Source organism: Leucoraja erinacea, chromosome 31, assembly GCF_028641065.1.
Source record: "Leucoraja erinacea ecotype New England chromosome 31, Leri_hhj_1, whole genome shotgun sequence".
Taxonomy (NCBI): Eukaryota; Metazoa; Chordata; class Chondrichthyes; order Rajiformes; family Rajidae; genus Leucoraja; species Leucoraja erinaceus.
The window spans coordinates 19,264,189-19,283,293 of record NC_073407.1 but is presented as its reverse complement, the minus strand read 5'-3'; the positions used below and the strand labels follow the sequence as shown (position 1 = coordinate 19,283,293).

General features: G+C 38.7%; 1 protein-coding gene across 3 annotated transcripts in view; it reads left to right on the top strand.

The window, feature by feature from the left end:
- The window catches only part of prrc2b (proline-rich coiled-coil 2B), a 52,489-nt gene extending 41,269 nt beyond the window's left edge, over window positions 1-11,220 (top strand). For 2 of the 3 annotated variants that reach the window (XM_055660189.1, XM_055660188.1), the window contains 8 exons: window positions 223-332; window positions 621-748; window positions 1,116-1,350; window positions 2,418-2,597; window positions 4,066-4,157; window positions 4,777-4,882; window positions 7,351-7,569; window positions 8,551-11,220. In XM_055660189.1, coding sequence (XP_055516164.1) covers window positions 223-332; window positions 621-748; window positions 1,116-1,350; window positions 2,418-2,597; window positions 4,066-4,157; window positions 4,777-4,882; window positions 7,351-7,569; window positions 8,551-8,748 — 1,268 coding nt within the window. In that variant the 3' untranslated portion in view covers window positions 8,749-11,220. Of the gene's footprint in view, window positions 1-222; window positions 333-620; window positions 749-1,115; window positions 1,351-2,417; window positions 2,598-4,065; window positions 4,158-4,776; window positions 4,883-7,350; window positions 7,570-8,342; window positions 8,431-8,550 lie in introns of all 3 variants that reach the window. The other variant, XR_008725985.1, reaches the window with a different exon arrangement.
- The last annotated feature ends 7,885 nt before the right edge of the window (window positions 11,221-19,105 follow it).

Genomic DNA, 19,105 nt, shown 5'->3' with positions numbered 1-19,105 from the left:
ACCAAAGGTTGCATTTCAATGACTAATTCCTGTTTAAGTCAATGGAGTAAATGATGCAGATTAAGGACCTACAATTATTAATTGAATATGAATTTCACTATTTCACACAGTGAAACAATCATCATTTTAAGAAAGTAACATTTTGTTTTATTTTCCATCATCTGTGCCCTAAGTAACAAACAAGTTGGAGAAATGGTTTCTTGTGATTTGTTTTGTTTTCAGGGAGCCATATTTCCCCTTTGTACATGGATGGCCACGTTTTTGCCAGTCAAACGCGGCTCCTTCCACAATCAATCCCACAACAGCAAGGTTTCCAGGCTGGCCTCTCTCAGGTAATGGTAGCCTTTTCGTTCATATTTATCTGTATTTGCAACTTGAGGTCTGAAAATCTTTTCAGTTAAAGCAGTGTGTGCCAGCGCATGTTGACTTCTGAATGTGGTGTTGTTCGAAAACACTGGCACTATTCAGATGTGGCAGTTTGAGTTCTTTTGGGACGCTGTTTTGACGAATGCCAGTATGAAACTTAACATTTTCCAGAGATTGTGGGGTATGATAGGATTAATCAGTTGCAACGTGGCTGCTGTGCCTGATATCATGGTTGGTTGCTTTTCTCTCTTTAGGCTGCTGCAGCACATCAGATTCAAATGCCAGTGCATACATCCTTACAAGCCCAGGCACCCCTTGGATTGAGGAATGGACTGCCTGTCTCCCAGTCTCAAGATATGTTTGGTTCAATGCAGCCTTTCAGGTACAAATACTGAATTTATCCAGTCCATAACAAATATACAAAATATGTCTTCAACTGCTCAGTAACTTTGCTGGGGAAATAGAAGGCAAATAAAGTTGATTTAATTTCTTAAATGCAGATTAAAAGTTGCCTTGCTTTGAGCTCTCACTTAACAAAAAGTGAAATTTCACTGTAAAAAGTGACAATAAACTGACCTTGAAAGAACCTACGAATCTAACTTTAATCTAAGTTTAATTTTAAATCTAAGATTAATTTCTTCTGTGTATTTCATTTATTGAAGTTTCCAGTCAATTTATTTTTATGTGTGTGTGTGTTAGTTAAAGAGAGAAATACAATTAATTGGATTTAATTACATTCTTGTTCACAGATCACAAGTGTACATGCATGCCAGTCTTTCTCAGCCATCCACAATGGTCTTGTCTGGTGGTCCTCTGAAAACTCCGTATACAGCTTTCCCCACAGTTCCAACCTCTGACATGGTGAAGCCACAGCCAGGGTCTCATTACCAAGCAATTGGAGGAAATCAGACCCTCATGTATGAAAGTCAACTAAACCAGCCTGGGCTTACCACTTCACAGATCATGGACTCTCAGCTGATACAGGTTTAAGGAATTACTGCAATCTCTTCAGGAATAAATGCAATTTTGTTTCAATAGTAACATGTTGCCATCAAAAAATGTAAACTGAAGTTTTTACCGGTAGTGTGTTTGGTTTAAACACAATGCATTGTAATCCTTAATGGATCCATTGCTGCCATGTAGCATTCATTTAAAATATATATTCAAGGAATGTATTTTAATTGATTTAACGGGGTATAGTTGTAAATTATACATAAACATAGACAATTTTTTGTCCCACCTTCACCCACAGTTGCCTGACTTGCTGAGTTCCCCAGCTATTTTTTGCACAATATTCCAGCATCTGCAATCTCTTGTGTCTCCATGTATTATACAATATTTTCATAATTTCTCTCATATGACAATCTTGAGTCTTTTTCTACAATTGGGTTCCACCAATATGTAAACCAAAAATTGTCTTGTATTAAATACAGAAGGTTTATAGGTCCCTCAAGCCTGTTCCTCCATTCAGATGCAATATGTAGATGTGTAACTTAACTCTGTTCTCCCCTTTTACCCATTCACCTTGCTGCATTACTTTTTAAGAACTACTTTGGGGGAAAAAATCTGTCAGTCTTAGATATGTGGTTGTTAAATCAAGATGGCATCCATTGCTTTTTGTGGTTGAGATGAACCTCTGCAATCTATTGCATGCAGACATATTTCTAACCTCTCTCGTGAATGACCTAGCTCTAGCTTACATCCCATTGTTGGAGAGACAACAAAAAAGTTTATCTTCTTGGTGTCGTCGACATCTAATCCCTGGCCATTTCATAATATTTACTTATTCATTGAGAGGGTTCACAATATGTTCCTTTCCTCCTTGGCTGAAAATTATAATTCACTGAAAATGCTATACAATGATGATTTGTACATGGGGTTATTTTTAAATGGGTAACTGTTTTCTGCTTCTCATAGATTTTTTATTGTGTAAGAGGTATATTTCTGTTATATAGGCAGCATACAATATATAATGTGTGTGTTGTGTTGTTTACATTGGTATAATTCAATTAAAATATTAAATTACTATTATTTGTCCTCCCTTTTTGCAGGTGACCATGTCCATGCCTGGATCCCAATTGTCTCTGCCCAGATTTGGCTCAGGCCAGCAACAACTAATTGCATTAACTCAGTCCATCCAGCTTCCCCAAGCGCAGAGTTTGAATGTTGGAGGGACCAGAAGACTCCTACCCCCAGGATCTCAGCCTCCTATTCTACCTACTGGCAGAGAGGTCAGAGCAGTTACTTTAAATTTGGGCCAGCTGGTGCTCAGCTTATCCATAAACAACCATCTTCATCCACAGATCTGTTGTTCCCATCTCTATGACGCTAGTTCTTTCATCATTCTGTCTGAATATTGAACCATATGTTTTGCTAACAGGAACGATACCAAAGAAATTAAAACAAATGCTTAAGGAAAATTATAACAGCTTGCAAATGAAAGTTGATGGGGAGGAGTGGAGTTTTGTAGTGTCAATCTAGTACTTTACTGATGCTGGGGCAAGCTGATTGCTTTTAAATAACAGTGTTGTGTGAATGTTTTTTAGTTTGAGCGCGGAAACAGGCCCTTCGGCCCACCGAGTCCGCCTCGCATATTATCAAGATCCTACATACACTAAGGACAATTTACATTTATACCAAGCCGATTATCCTACGTCTTTGGAGTGTGGGAGGAAACCAAAGATCTCGGAGAAAATCCACGCAGTTCATAGAGAACGTACTACAGGTACACAACCTTTTATCCGAAATTCCGGAAACCGAAAAGCTCTGGAAACCGAAAAGCTCCGAAAACCGGACAATTTTTCCAGGATGTCGTCTGCACACCAAAGCTCGCGTTTGGCGCCAAACTTGACCCGAAACGACCCACGGTCAACCCAGGTCTGTACTACTGTAGCGGCTGCCTTAAACATAAACATCTGTAAATCATTGCTTAAATGTTAGTCAGTTAGTTTGGAGGGCTTTTATGCGGTGGTGGGGGGTGAAGGGGGAAACTTTAATTCTTAGTCCCCTACCTGGTCGGAGAGGTTGGGAGCGGGCAATGCCTTACCGGGTTGCCGTGCGGTAAGCTCCGGAGCGTTGTGGCCGCCGACTCTCAACATCGCGGAGCTGGGGCTGCAGGCGTCCGGCCGCGGGCGGCGCCGGTTGGAGCTCCGACCCCGGCGAACTCGATCCCTGGCCCCAGCTCCGCGATGTTGAGAGTCATCGGCCACAGCGCTCCGGAGCTTACCGCACGGCGACCCGGAATGGCATTGCCCGCTCCCCGCCTCTCCGACCAGGTAGGGGACTAAGAATTAAAGTTTCCCCCTTCACCCCCCCCACTCACAATAAAAGCCCTCCAAACTAACTGACTAACATTTAAGCAATGATTTACAATGATTCCCTGGTCTCCGGGGAGGAGGCAGCCGCTCCAGACTTTTCAAGCCGCCCGCGCTACCTACCTAATCTACGCTAAAAATCTTCCATTCCGAAATCCGAAAAATTCCGAGAAGTGTCTGGTCGCAAGGCTTTCGGATAAAAGGTTGTGTACCTGTATCTCCGTACAGACAGCACCCATAGTCAGGATCGAAGCAGCAACATCACTGCTGCGCCACAGTGCTGTGAAATACTAAAGTTTTAAAGCAGTATATTTATGTAAACATTTTGCTATTAATAGAGGGTGGCGTTATGTCAACATCTTTTAAAATTGCCTTTTGTTTTCAGATTCCCCAAATGGACCTAAAAGCATTTCAATTTGCAGATAACAAGCAGCTTTCCTCTGGGATCCCTGGAGGACCTGTACCAAACCTCTTCAGGTAGCCTTTCATAAAATGTTCAATAGTACTTTACAAAATGTTTGGAGAAATACTTGTTTTATTTTTATGGGCAGTGAAAATTTGTTCTATAATACTCTTTTGAATAGTTTGTGTAGTGATCTGATCTTTCAAGTGATGTTCATTATTTAATAAATCTAAAATCTGATTTATTTTTTAAACTTGTGGACTGTGTTTCCTTGCACAGTTAATTTCACCTTAACTTGATCTAAGTAAATGGGAGTGGATTTCAACTCTCTAATTACTATATAGATAATTTAGGTGTACTTATTCATTCTGTGGATATTCAGACAATGATCCTCAAATAAAACAATGCTGCAAATCAACATCAAACAATGGAAAAAAATGAAATGGAAAATATATTGTGCCTAATACTGATGGGAGATTGTTTCATCACAAACGTATAGTCAGTGACTAGACAATGAAACTGGCCCAAAGGAAGAATGATTAAGCTTAAATAGGGTTAATAATTTCATGAACCATTCATTGCATACAGCTATTTGACACATTTACGTTGTTAATTAACAATAAGAACAAACTGGGCTGGCATTTATCTTTGCATTGTGGATCAATGTGTATCTCTTAACATTCTGCTTTTTAGACCCAGTTGTTCAAGCCCAAGTGGGAAAATGTCTGGACCTGGATCATCTGTGAACACCATGGGCTTAAATATTCCAGGAGGTATCCAGGGCCACTATGCTCAACAGGTTTGTTGCTGTACCTGTGGAACTACTTTGATGTAAAAGTAACAATATAAGACTTGCACCAAAAGAATGCACAAGGTTCTTTGAATAAGCATCTTGCTCTTATACTTTTCTAACATGTATCATTTGAGACACAGTTTTGTTATATTAGAAAGTTATAAGAGATGGTTCATGTTGCACTTTAGAACTCCAGTGGATACAAGCCTGCTCTATCCAACCTGTTCTCATAAGACAACCTGTCCATTTCAGATATTTATGCAATAAACCTTGGATTACTTCCAACACGTCTTTTCTTAAGTAACAAGACCATTATTGTGCATGGTACTGCAGATGTGGTCACATCAATGCCCACCATGAGGCAATAGCACTCTGCTTTGTATTCAATTTCTCTAACAATAAATTCTAATGCTTTTGTTTTTTTGTATACTTTTGCATGCACTGGACACATGGACACTTCTGCATGTCAGGCTTCTGTAATCTCTTATTATTTTTCACTTGTTTACTCACAAATGGACATGTAACCTATATCTATCCCTTAGGACACCCTTATGTTCTTTACATCACTTGCTGTCCTTGCTATCCTTGTGCCATGAGCAAAATTAGCTGCAGTTTTCTGATTTCTATATCCCTTTTTGGAATGGAGGGGTTACCTACACAGTTTTAAATCTAACTAGACCAAGGGGGTCCCCTTTGGGTCCATTACCCTCAACGCGCGGTTGCGGGGGGTGGGGGGGGGGGGGGGGGCCTGCGGCGTCTCACACGCACTAACCACCCCCCAAACACACAGGGAGGGAGGGGGGAGACAGGAGGCGGAGAGAGAGGAGGGGATGAGAGGGGGGAGGGGGAGGAAGTTATGGGGGATGTGGCTGGACTGTGGTCGCACTCGGATGTTCGTCGGCATCTCTCGGGTTGGCCGTCGGATTGCGAGTTATGGCGGGGGGGGACTCAGCCCTGAGGGAGTGAGGGCTGTGGGTGGAGCGGGACGCTACAGCTGTCTGCAGTGATGTGGGCGGGCGCTACGGCCGGCGGCACTTGGGGCCCCATCAGGAGTCGGGCCCGAAGTAGGCTGCGGGCGTCGTTGACCAGAGCGAGGCCCGCAGCGCTCTAAGGACAGTGAAAATCAGCGGAGGGCCGGCAGGTCACTCACCAGCGTGACAGACGATCGGGCGGGGGAGACGGAGAGGAGGTCGCCCCTGTGACGGACGCGACAACGACTTTTCAACTGTGCTTGTCCTCGCCCACGCTGCAATAACGACCGCCACCATCATGTTGTTCAAGAAGCCCAGCGGGGCGCTCTGCACGACTTAATCACGTGTTCAAGGGCTTCAATCCAGAGCGGGAGGGGGAGGGCGGCTGGGCTACGTAACCGGCTGCGCATTGAAAAGTCTGCGCAGCTGGTCGCGAGGAGCAAAGGCATTGTGACGTCATGCAGCTCGCTTCAGATTCAGTTAGATTTTAAATTTTAGTAAAAAAACTCTGGATATAATCAACCAATTTTTCAGATGAGGAGATTTTGAATTCATGAGGTAAATCTCTACTGGAATATGTAAAAATGTCTCCGTTACCACGTCGGGTTTTGGAGGAGATGTCACTGACAACCAAACAAACTAACTAACTAACTAACGAAGAGGGTTTTAATAGTTATATATAATATATGATGGAAATTTATAAAAAAACCTAGAGGATCTGGGAAATTTAAGACGAATGCTTCAACTATCTCAACTGGCCGGATGGAATATGTGTTTTGAAGTTCAATTGAGGCATGTGACATTTTGTTTACAAGTAGCATTGATGTAAAACGTTGAAACAGGAATAAGCCTCGCTTCTGTTTCACCATTCACTAAAATTGTGGATGATCTCATGCGACAAAATTCTCATGCACTTACCACAAATCTCTAATTTATTTCAAATTGAAAATTCTGTTGATCTGTATCTTTAGATTCAAAAACAGGGCCTCCATAGATCTCTTGGATAGAAAATCACAGAGATTTGCTATTCTCTGATTGGGGAAAAAAATGTCTTCTCATGGTCCCCCTTCTCGGGGTATGGAGAGAAGGCAGGTACGGGATACTGAGTTGGATGATCAGCCATGATCATATTGAATGGCGGTGCAGGCTCGAAGGGCCGAATGGCCTACTCCTGCACCTAATTTCTATGTTTCTATGTCCTTAAAAGTGAAACTCTGAGAGCTGGTTGTAGACACCCAGCAAGGTGAATCATCAGTCTACATCTACCTGTAAGCTCTTTAAAAACTTGTTTCAATTAGATCATTGGAAAAAAAGAGCTCACACCCAGCCAGCTTCACCTTCCCTCGTATGGCAATCATGCAAACTTGCCATCCCAGGAATCAATCAACAATTTGAACAATTACATTTTATCTTAAGAAATACGTAAGTGTATTTTGTAAACAGTATCTGACATGAGACACTTAAACCATTTAATTTTCTTTTGTTTCCCATCAATTTACTTAGATGCCACCTCCACCCCAGGGCAACATGATCATGCACATGAGGCCTCCCAGTGTAGGAACATATCCTACTCCAATTCAACGTCCTGTGATGCAGATGAACAAAGGGCCCATTGCACCTCCTATGACAATACGCCAGCCTCGAATGCACAGCTCGACTCGGGAGAATTCAGTACCTACTATTCGAGCTTGCAACTCTGAAAGAGGAGAAGAAGATATGAAGGTGAGCTGATTTAAAGATGTTTCTGCTTCCTGTCTCATCCCTATTTTCTCACAAGAGTCCTTCTTTTGGTGACGGCTTACATCAATTTTCCACTCTACACCAGAGAAACAATTGTATTTTACATTGGCTGTGTGAAGTAAGCTACCTAGCTGGTGGCATTTGCAGGTTATGTAGGTAGCTATTATATGAAAGTTAAAGAAAAACATCTTCTTATAATGAGTTCTTTCCTAAATGGGAAAGCTGACCTAAAGCTTTTCATGAGATTCATGGAGATTAATAAAAATGGGATTAGGCAGTTCAGTCCCCTGACTACTCAGTAAGATCATGGCTGATCTTTTATCTTTGCGCCATCTTCCTGCAATAACCCCATATTAATGATTTCCTCAATATTTAAAAATCTATTGATCTATGTCTTGAATGCTGTCCTCCACTTGGGTAGTGAATTACAAAGATTCATCGCCATCTGAATAAAGAAATTATTTCTCACTCTCCTGAATATCCAACCCCTTATTTTACAACTGTGACTCCTGGTTGCAGACATCACAATCAGGGCTCGCTATCCAAGAGGGAAAACAAAACCTCTCTATTTTGTTTGTCAAGACATGTAAGAATTTTGTACGTTTTAATGGTATAGCCTCTCATTTTTCTGCAAAAAAGATAAGGTCTAATTTGCTTAACTTTTCTTCTTGGATCAAACCTTCCATCCCAGTAATCAATTTGATGATTTTTTGTTGCAAACCTTCCAAAAAAAACTAAAATTCTTCTGTTTCAAGGCCGTAGTGTCAAACAGCGCACATTCCTGAGAATTAATTATTTATTTGCTGCCATGATTCAAAAAGATGAATGAATGATTAGATGAAGGTTAGTATGATCCTAAAGAGAAAAATTCTGCTTCAAAGTCATATTAATGTAAATCTTGGTGTGTGCATTATGCTGTATAGTAAAAAAAAAAAATCAAAGAGTCTTCATTTATTTTCATAGGCTAAACAGCGGGCGGAGGTGCTGCAGTTGACCCAAAAATTCTTTGAACAGCATCAGCAGGGGAAGCTTGCCAACCTGGCCCAGAAGGTGGAACCAGCCACTTCTAATGCTGATCATGGAGAAGAAAGCTCAACCTTAAATGTTTCAAACATTCAGGACCCAGCCAGTGATGCTGTGACACAGGAGAGAGCTCTCTGAACTGGACCAGTTGAGCACCATGGCATTAAAGCAGAAGATGGGGAAGCATAAGGATCCCCTACAGTTTAACAAAAAATGATATATATCTAAATATATATAATAATCAGAACGGACCCGGGATTTCTGGAATGCTAAGACTTCGTTTTTAAAAAAAAATGCTGTTTCATTTGCTGCTCGGTCTTGAAAAGCAGAGAGTAAAACTGATACCAGTACAAGGTGATATGAACTTGAGGCTTTTGTACTTCTCGAGAGGATGATTATTAATTCAGTATCCACAGTTGAATTCAGGATATGTAACCAACTTTGGCAAGTGAGTATCCATTTGGAATGCTGCAGGATGGATACGTAGAAGAATTGTACTGAGTTCTGGTTGTTAACATGTGCTGGTTTCCTTTCTTGTACAGTATGTTGCACCTACGTCGTGGCATTACAGCATGGTGCATCAGCTAACTTCTAGTCATTGGTTCTTTTGTGAACGGAGACAAAATCAGAGATTTGGAATATAGAAATTATTTCTGTGACGTTCGTGCAGAGAGACACAGTTGTACATTGTCACCTGACAATCCATTTATATATATGTTGGTCATGTACTGAAAAATAAGATTAACCAAGATGTAGTGCATTTCGACTTTTCAATTTCATAATGACTGAAAAATGTAATTCCCACCGTAGTAGTTTGGAAGAAGTCAAATTTACCATTAGTTCAAGACTGCAGCATAGTTTTAAGTTACATTTACACAAACTATTACTTGGAGAAATGGCATTTATCGAATGCAGTTTTATTAGTTGCTTGATGGCTTACTTCATTTCTTTACACAGTAAGTGGACAAATGTGTGGAAATAAGGATATACTATTGAAATTGTATACAAAAATCAATAGCACTTTTTTTCCCCCTTGAATATTGAAGAAACGGTTTGTTGATTATTTGCAATGGGAGCTGGCTGGCAACTTTGAGGGCATCTGTCATTCTTTTCCTAGAGTTTGACTGTTTAGACTTTACTTCATGCAGAATATTTTGTCCGTGACAAGTGAGAATGGGCTATGAGCAGTGCTGTATTTCCAGTATAGTTAATTGAACCATTTGAATTGGATGTTGTGCGCACATCTCAATATCCAGAATACAAATCATTCATATCCAGCACTGTCGTTCCTGTAAGTGCTAAACATTGAGGAGAAAGATTGTTGATTCTGCAAATTAAGAATCCTTTTGTGGAGGAGCATGACACAAAATGAGGAATAAGTAGTCATTTGTTTAAAAATAGTACCATGCTTTTAAGTCATGACATGTATAGTGCATGTGGAGAAATATAATAAATAAATGTGCATATGTATTTGCGCGCATTTCAATAACTTAGCAACTTTGGCATCGGTGTTGATGGACTACTGCAGACAGTCCTGTAAGGCTGAATTATCCTTACCTTTATAATTTGGAATATTGCACTCCACTGTACATAGTTCACCAATATACAAATACAATTATGAATTTTGGTCTCCATTTGTCTGTAATGAACTGAATTCCATGACAAAATTGCTTTTGAATCCAAGGAATTCAATTTTACAGTTTACTTTCTGGTAAATAACTAAATGACTTTTGCCCTCCATTATGTTGATCAAATGTGGCAGGAAGGATATAGTTCAGCTTATTTGCAGTTATCGTTTATGTTGACACAAAACGATCTGTTTGGCACTATTGCGGGATTTGAATTAGTACTGTAACTATGTGATAACACGAAACGTGATATGTGTGGCACATTCCTCGGGAATCCCTGACAGCCGGGGTCACTTCGTTAACATTCTTATTGCTAATCAACTGGTTTAGACAACTAATCTGAATACGTGTGTAAGGAATTAACCCGGACTAGTATCTTTGCTGAAAGATGAGTTGTCAAGAGAAAGACCTCAAAGTTATTCTGTTTCACACAACTGAATATGACCTCTTACTAAGCTGTGGAGCAGTCTTTCCTCGCCTCCACTGTAGATCTCTTAATTGTATTGAGCTGCTCAATCCAGGCTGTTTGCTTGAATATAACAGAGACAGTAGCTGTAGCAAAGGTTGTCATAATTGTTAACATTTCAACTCTGAGAGTTCCAACTTCATGTTTTTTGTTTAGTATCATTTTTAAATATTGGATGAGAATTTTTTAATTTTGTGAAAAGCAACGAGGGTTAATCAGGAGTCACCATAAAACATCATCCCTTGAGGGGGTTTAATTTTAAAGCAGCCATTAGTCTTAGCCGCGGGCAAATTTAAAAGTAATCCATCTTCATATTTTTATTGTGTAATGTAATCTTGGCATCCCTTAACACTGCGTGAATTGGTAAAGAATTCAGCGGTTAGATCGATATTTTTACAATGTTGTGGCATTCAGGATAATTTCTGTTGTCTGCACATGATGGATTTAGAATTTTCTCTTTTTATGTAATTCGCTGAAGAATCGGGAGGGATCAGGTCAGAGAATAATCATGTGATTGAGAGCCTGAAAAATGTGTTCTACCATTAAGACTTCTAGTAACTGAATTTTGAATTTAAATTACAAAACAATTTTGATCTTGTGTATTTCTTAAGTGAAGAGGAATCTCAAGTTGAATTCGTATTCATTGTCAAGTACATGCAAGTATTACATAACTCTAGCCTGTCATAACATAACTCTAGCCTTTCATTAGATTTGAAACATAAAATTTTATGCCCAATTTTTCAATGTATATTTACCTAGATAATGATAACCACATGTTCAAGTTAGGTATGCCCACTATAATCAGTACCCAGGAGAAAGTAGACACAAAATGCTGGAGTAACTCAGCGGGTGAGGCAGCATCTCTGGGGAGAAGGAATGGGCGATGAATGGGCGAGACCCTTCTTCAGACTGATGTCAGGGGAGGGGGCTGGACAAATATAGAATGTAATCGGAGACAGCAAGACTAGTGGGAGAACTGGGAAGGGGATGGAGAGAGATAGCCAGGGTTATCTGAAGTTAGAGAAGTAAATGTTCATACCGCTGGGGTGTAAACTACCCAAGCGAAATATGAGGTGCTGTTCCTCCAATTTGCGCTGGGCCTCACTCTGACAATGGAGGAGGCCCAGGGGCGAAAGGTCAGATTGTGAATGGAAGGGGTTTGTAGTGCTTAGCCACTGGGAGATCGGGTAAGGTTAAGATGGACTGAGCGGAAGTGTTCAGTGAAACGATCGTCGAGCCTGCTCTTGGTCTCGCCAATGTAGAGACGTTGACACCTGGAACAGCGGATACAGTTGATGAGGTTGGAGGAGATGCAAGTGAATCTCTGCCCACCGATGTAGAGAATTTGACACCTGGCGCTGATGTAGAGAAGTTGACAGCTCAGAACTTCAACTCCCCCTCCCATTTCCAATCTGACCTTTCTGTCCTGGGCCTCCTCCATTGTCAGAGTGAGCCCCAGCGCAAATTGGAGGACCAGTAGCTCATATTTCGTTTGGGTAGTGAGGTACACTCTGGCGGTATGAACATTGACAGCTCTAACTTCAGATAGCCCTTGCTTTCTCTCTCCATCCCCTTTCCCTTCCCAGTTCTCCTACCAGTCTTACCACCATCGACTACATTCTATCTTTGTCCAGCCCCCTCCCCTATCATCAGTCTGACGAAGGGTCTTGACCCGAAACATCGCCCATTCCTTCTCTCCAGAGATGCTGCCTCACCCGCTGAGTTACTCCAGCATTTTGTGTCTACCTTCGATTTAAACCAGCATCTGCAGTCCTTTCTTTTTGGATTTGTCGGTAGCTTTCCATATGCTTTGTTAGAAAAAGTGACTCCATATTTACTTTGTTTAAGAAATTTACTTTGATACCTGGCATAGTCAATTTAAAAAGTCAACATTTAGAAGTGAATCGGGCGAGTGGGTGGGAGGATTGTTGATTTGTAAAATATTGCTGAAGAACCTTAGCTATTCACACAGCTTCTATTGGAAAATAGCATTCTGTAAATTGCTCACCATCAGGTATTATGTCGCATTATGATCCTTCGGAAATTAGCATTGCATGATGGTGATCTTTACCTTTGCAGATGAATGAGACCTCTGTGTGCTAGCAGGTTCAAGTTTTGATGGGAGAAAGAGGATATACTGATGGATTGCTTATTTGTACGGTGTTCTGAAATGCTAAAGCTCTTCATGATGATGATGCCAAAGCTCATTCATCTTTTTCAAGATATGCTCCTGAGATGAGTACACCATTTACTTATTTTTCTTCTTCTTGCCAAGAGATGAAGTATGATGTGGACCAAGGTGAGTTTCTGATGAGTTAGGTGGTGGGCAGATCTGGAACTTGGATCCTTGTAACTATCCACTTGACTGTCTATTGTCTGACACTGGTACGTTAATCCATCAACCAAAATAATTGTTGTATTCCAATACTTTAGGCATATTACTCTTGGGCTCATTTTCTTGAACACTGTAAGGATGTGCAACACTGCTTAAGAATTGGCCCCTGAGGTTTGTCACCCATAGCCTAAATTGCCACCTGGTGGATTATTTTTCCTGCCAGTCTCCTATTGTTTAGTGCAAAGCACAAAATGTTGGAGCAACTCAGCCGGTCAGGCAGTATCTGTGGAGGGTGTGGCCCACTGAGTTCCTCCAGCATTCTGCGTTTTGTTCAATATTCCAGCATCTGCAGTTCCTGGTGTCTAGAGCTTCTGTCAGACTATTATGAGCAGGAAGTCTATACTTTGCTTCCCAGTATTTTTTTTTGGAGGCATATTTGCCCGATTCAACATAGCCTACAGAATCAACAAAAGAGAATGGATTTCTCTATATATAAATAAGATTCCCTCCAAAAAGAGCAATTGGTTTGCTAGAAAAACTATAATGCATTTCACGAAACACTCATGTAATCAGTGAAGCAGTCCCACTGAGTTCTTCCTCTGAATCAATGGTCTCCTGAACACTACATTATTTAATATGTACTTATGTGTTGAAACATACCAGCATTGGGCATGTTTCACAGTGATCAATTATTTATATATTGTCTTGACAACTGTGTAATGGTGGGGCCAAAAGACCCGTGCACGTTTTCAAAAATCTGTTGACTTTTATCTTAAATAATACATTTGCAAATGTTGGCTTGAGTTCCTTGTTCTCAAACATCTGACTTAATTAATGTACAGCATTAGGTAGGTATTTACATGTTTTTAATTGTAGTTTTGATTGTATGATGTACAGTAGCTCATTTAACAAGAGGCAGAGATGCTGTAGGTTTGAAATCGAAGGGAAACCCATCCAGAAATATTGTCAGAGCCCAGCTTTCAAGATTAATGGAAGAAATTCCCAAAACTGTCTGAATTTAATTGCTAAAAACTCTCCTTTGTGATGCACATGTTAGCACGATTGATGCAGATCCACTTCTAACATTGTCATTATTTGCCCATGTTATGGAGCCAATTATTTTATCTTGTCAGTTAATTGAGTTTATATTGTGAAGCAGTCCCACTGAGTTCTTCCTCTGAATCAATGGTCTCCTGAACACTACATTATTTAATATGTACTTATGTGTTGAAACATACCAGCATTGGGCATGTTTCACAATGATCAATTATTTATATATTGTCTTGACAACTGTGTAATGGTGGGGCCAAAAGACCCGTGCACGTTTTCAAAAATCTGTTGACTTTTATCTTAAATAATACATTTGCAAATGTTGGCTTGAGTTCCTTGTTCTCAAACATCTGACTTAATTAATGTACAGCATTAGGTAGGTATTTACATGTTTTTAATTGTAGTTTTGATTGTATGATGTACAGTAGCTCATTTAACAAGAGGCAGAGATGCTGTAGGTTTGAAATTGAAGGGAAACCCATCCAGAAATATTGTCAGAGCCCAGCTTTCAAGATTAATGGAAGAAATTCCCAAAACTGTCTGAATTTAATTGCTAAAAACTCTCCTTTGTGATGCACATGTTAGCACGATTGATGCAGATCCACTTCTAACATTGTCATTATTTGCCCATGTTATGGAGCCAATTATTTTATCTTGTCAGTTAATTGAGTTTATATTTCTTGGTCAAAAATGTGTGTTATGGGAAGGAGAAATATACTAAAGGTCAGGAGTGTTTATTTGTCATGTGAACCAGAACAGCGAAACTTTTACTTACTGCGGCTTTGCTGGCACATTATTTGTTTAGCATTTTATGTTTATAACTATTAAAACTCATATCAAAGTTATTGTAGGAGGAGAAGCAGATAAATTTTTTTTTTACATCATGTATTTTCAAGTGTATTTTTGAGTAAATATATCTTTCTGAACCACACAGCTCAATATCTTTTTATATTTTTTTTATAAATGTCACACTTCTATTCCAAGAAGAGTTAGAAGCTCTGAACGAGTTACCTTAAACATATTTACCATGATATATATTTTTTGTTTGTAACCAGAAACGTGCATAATAGTCTTTTGGCCTTATCTGTTGTGTTTTTGTGTAGATTTGATATTTGAAAGGGCAGATAGTGGATATGTTGTGTACACTGAGGAGTTATTTATTGATGAGGCTGACTGGTTGGGTGGGTGTTAGCCTCTGGTTTACAGTTCAGTACCTATTGTTTGTCCTTTCAAATATGTGATTTGTAATAGCTCTTTCCATATGAAAGGATCTGGTTTATTTAAATAAAGCAGCTGATGCTTTTTTCACTTGACCAAATAAAGTGTTAACTTTTTTCCTTTGAGTGTGTTTGATTAAAATGGCAGTGACTATCGGGTACAGTAGCACAGAAATGGGTTATTTGGTCCAGTGAGCACACCACTTGTTAAACACTCATTTACACTAACCCAACATGGTCCCATTTTATTCTCCCTAAATTCCCATTACCTGCCCAGATTCTACTACTCAAATCCATATTATAAGCAATTGAATAGCTAGCTTATCTACCACCTACAGATCTTTAGGATGTGGGAGAAAACTTGAACACCCAGAGAAAATGCACATGCTCACAGAGTATGTGGAAACCTCACAAAGGCAGGGCCAAAGGGCAGGATTGACGTGGAATTGCAGGAGCTGTGCATCAGCATCTCTACTAGCTGTGCCACTGTGCCTCTATCCAGAATTTTGAGCAACTGTTGAAAATTTCATGGGGATGGGCGGAATTACATACTTCTCAAAACTTGAAGCAGAAGGCTAAACATGTCTACTCAGGATCAGACTGGAGACCTTTCATATGCACATCGAAGCTGGCGACCATAACCCTATAGGATTAACAGATATATATAAATTGGTTGTCTACAATTTTGCAGTCTTTTATAGTGAACAAACATCCCAGGCTTCTTCAAATGGATGAAATTTTGCCAGAAGAGATCAAATCTCAAACTTATTTTGGGGGTTTTAAGCAATACTTTGGGGCTTGGGCAAAGCAAGAGAGCTTGTTTTTGGAATGCACAAACGGAGAAATTAGGATATTTGTTTGATCAAGAACACCTCAACTGTAATAGTTTAAATAAATAAATATATATATATATATATATGTATGTGTATATATATATATATATATGTATGTATATATATATATATATATATATATATATATATATATATATATTTTATATATATATATATATTTTGTGTATATATATATATGTATATATGTGTATATATATATGTGTGTGTGTATATGTATATATGTGTGTATATGTATATATGTGTGTATGTATATATGTGTGTATATATATATATGTGTGTGTGTATATATATATATATATATATATATATATATATATATATATATATATATATATATACACACATATATATATATATATGTGTGTGTGTATATATATATATATATATATATATATATATATATATATATATATGTGTATGTATATATATATATATATATATATACACACACACACATATATATATATATATATATATATATATATACACACACACACATATATATATATATATACACACACACACATATATATATATATATATATATATATATATATATATATATATATATATATATATATATATATATATATATATATACATATATATATATATATATATATATATATATATATATACATATATATATGTATGTGTATATATATATATATATATATATATATATATATATATATATATACATATATACACACATATATATACACACACATATATATATATATATATATATGTGTGTGTGTGTGTGTGTATATATATATATATATATATATATATGCAATATGTTTTGAACATCTGTTGTTTTGGACAATTAATGCAAACAATTTGGGCATGTATGTGAGTATCTAATGAAAGGGTCCTGTAGAGATCATTGCAATATACTTTTATTCCATCTAAATTCATTTTGGAGCTTGCAGTTCTACTCAATTTTCCTCATTTCTATAGTGAGTAAAAGCTTTGAAAATGACAGGTAGTTTGATTATAATAAACGTTAGAATTTGTTCATTATTAGACTTCCTTCGATATAAGAAGTAATTGAACAATTGTTTATATTGGATCATCAAAGATACTAAATACAGTGAAAAATTGTGCTTTATGCTGAAGAATTCAGTCATGCTTATAGAGGCCGATTTGTAAATGGCCACTACAATGCTAAAAGTTAGCATTACATGCAGCAGACTAATTCTAAAAAAAACTTGGAAAACGATCACAATTTGTGTCCCTTAACAGACGCTGATGCACCTTCTTGACTTCACTGAAGCTTTTGATGTGATTTGGACAGATTTCTAGCAGCAATTTCTTATTGCCATGTTATAAAAACAGTATATAAAAATCAATATACTTTTGGTATGTGCATTCAAAAGTGTGTACAAAAGTGTGTAAAAGTTGTGTACATTTAAAACTCTTGCCACTCGTTTTCCCCCCAAAAATAAACTTTTTATTCAGAATAAAAAATCCATACAAAAAAATCTGCAAAAACTGATATATACTCAGCGTTTATACAAGCAGTAGTGTCACACTCAGTAGGGTTTCCATCTGTCTAAACAAAACACAGCTACTCATGTGCCCACCTGGGGTGATATTGGTTTCCTTGTTTGAGGGGCGTCTCCACCAGACTCTGCTTCAGCAGTGGAAGGACCCTAGATACCTCCCCTGGATACATCGGATATTCAATCTTGATGTAAGCTGCTATCCTATGAACCTGGTTTGTTTGGAGTCTTGCAGCATTGCCTTTATGTTATGTCGACCAAAGTTATACATTGTACAATATAATTTTAATTGATTGCCACCCATTGTTGGCAGAATGAAGCGAGACTTCTTCCAAATCATTCCATTATTCATAGTCGGACGGGCAGCATTTCTGGAGAGAAGGAATGCATGATGTTTCGGGTTGAGACCCTTCTACAGACTGAGCGTCAGGAAAGAGGAAGACCAGAGATATGGATGGGTAAGGTGTGAAAACGACAAATCAAATATGCTACTCAAGGAAATGTAGATACACAAAATGATGGACAGGCAACAGCGCTGGAGCGAGAACAAGTGATGTTTCGGGTCGAGACCCTGCTGGAATGGTTCATTGTTGGCTGAGGGTAAGGTCACAAAAAGGTATACAAACAGTAAAATGAATCAGGAGGGCAGTGAGACTCGCCAGAGAGCTTGGGTGGGGGAGGGACGGCTACTTGAAGATGAATGAATGATACTTTATTATCACATGTCACGGTGAGATTATTTGTTTTGTATGCACAAGATATGCAAAGGTCGCCACACTCGGTGCTGACAATAGATGAAAAAGCTTAACAACAAAACCAGGTTCGCTTCTTAATAAACAGACACTAAACAAACTGTTCATAGTTCATAACTTTACTTAACATCGGCCGATGGAAGGGAGCGAGAATTCCAACTAAGTGACCAATGTAGACACTTGCCTGTCCTCGGTCCACTTCTCTGAACAACAGAATTATATTGCATTAAATAGGGTTTTTTTGTCCCCTTAGCACATTCCACAGACATTAGTCATGGTCAGAGGTACAGGAAAAGGTTTCCACAGAATGCATCACATCAAAGGCATTTTGTTTACATGGTGCAAGATATACTAAAAACATTGGCCATTTGGGTTAGGTCATTTTATCTTCAAAGAGATCATCCTAGCTCTTTCGCTGCTTCCTCTCTGTCACTTGGTCCCTCATAAACATAGGACACTTGGTTTACGGCATCTTATCTTTCTACTTCCCTGGTTCCTCTCTCGGCACTTTGTCCGTCATAAACATTGGCCATTTGGTTTATGACATCTTACATCAAAGAGATCTCTCTAGCTTCTCCTCTCTGCTTGTCACTTGGGAGACAATGTTATAGGATTTATTATCTCACACACCGCAACCTGAGGCAAACCTAATTTGAGGCTAAATATAAGCTGTAAGCTAGCCCAG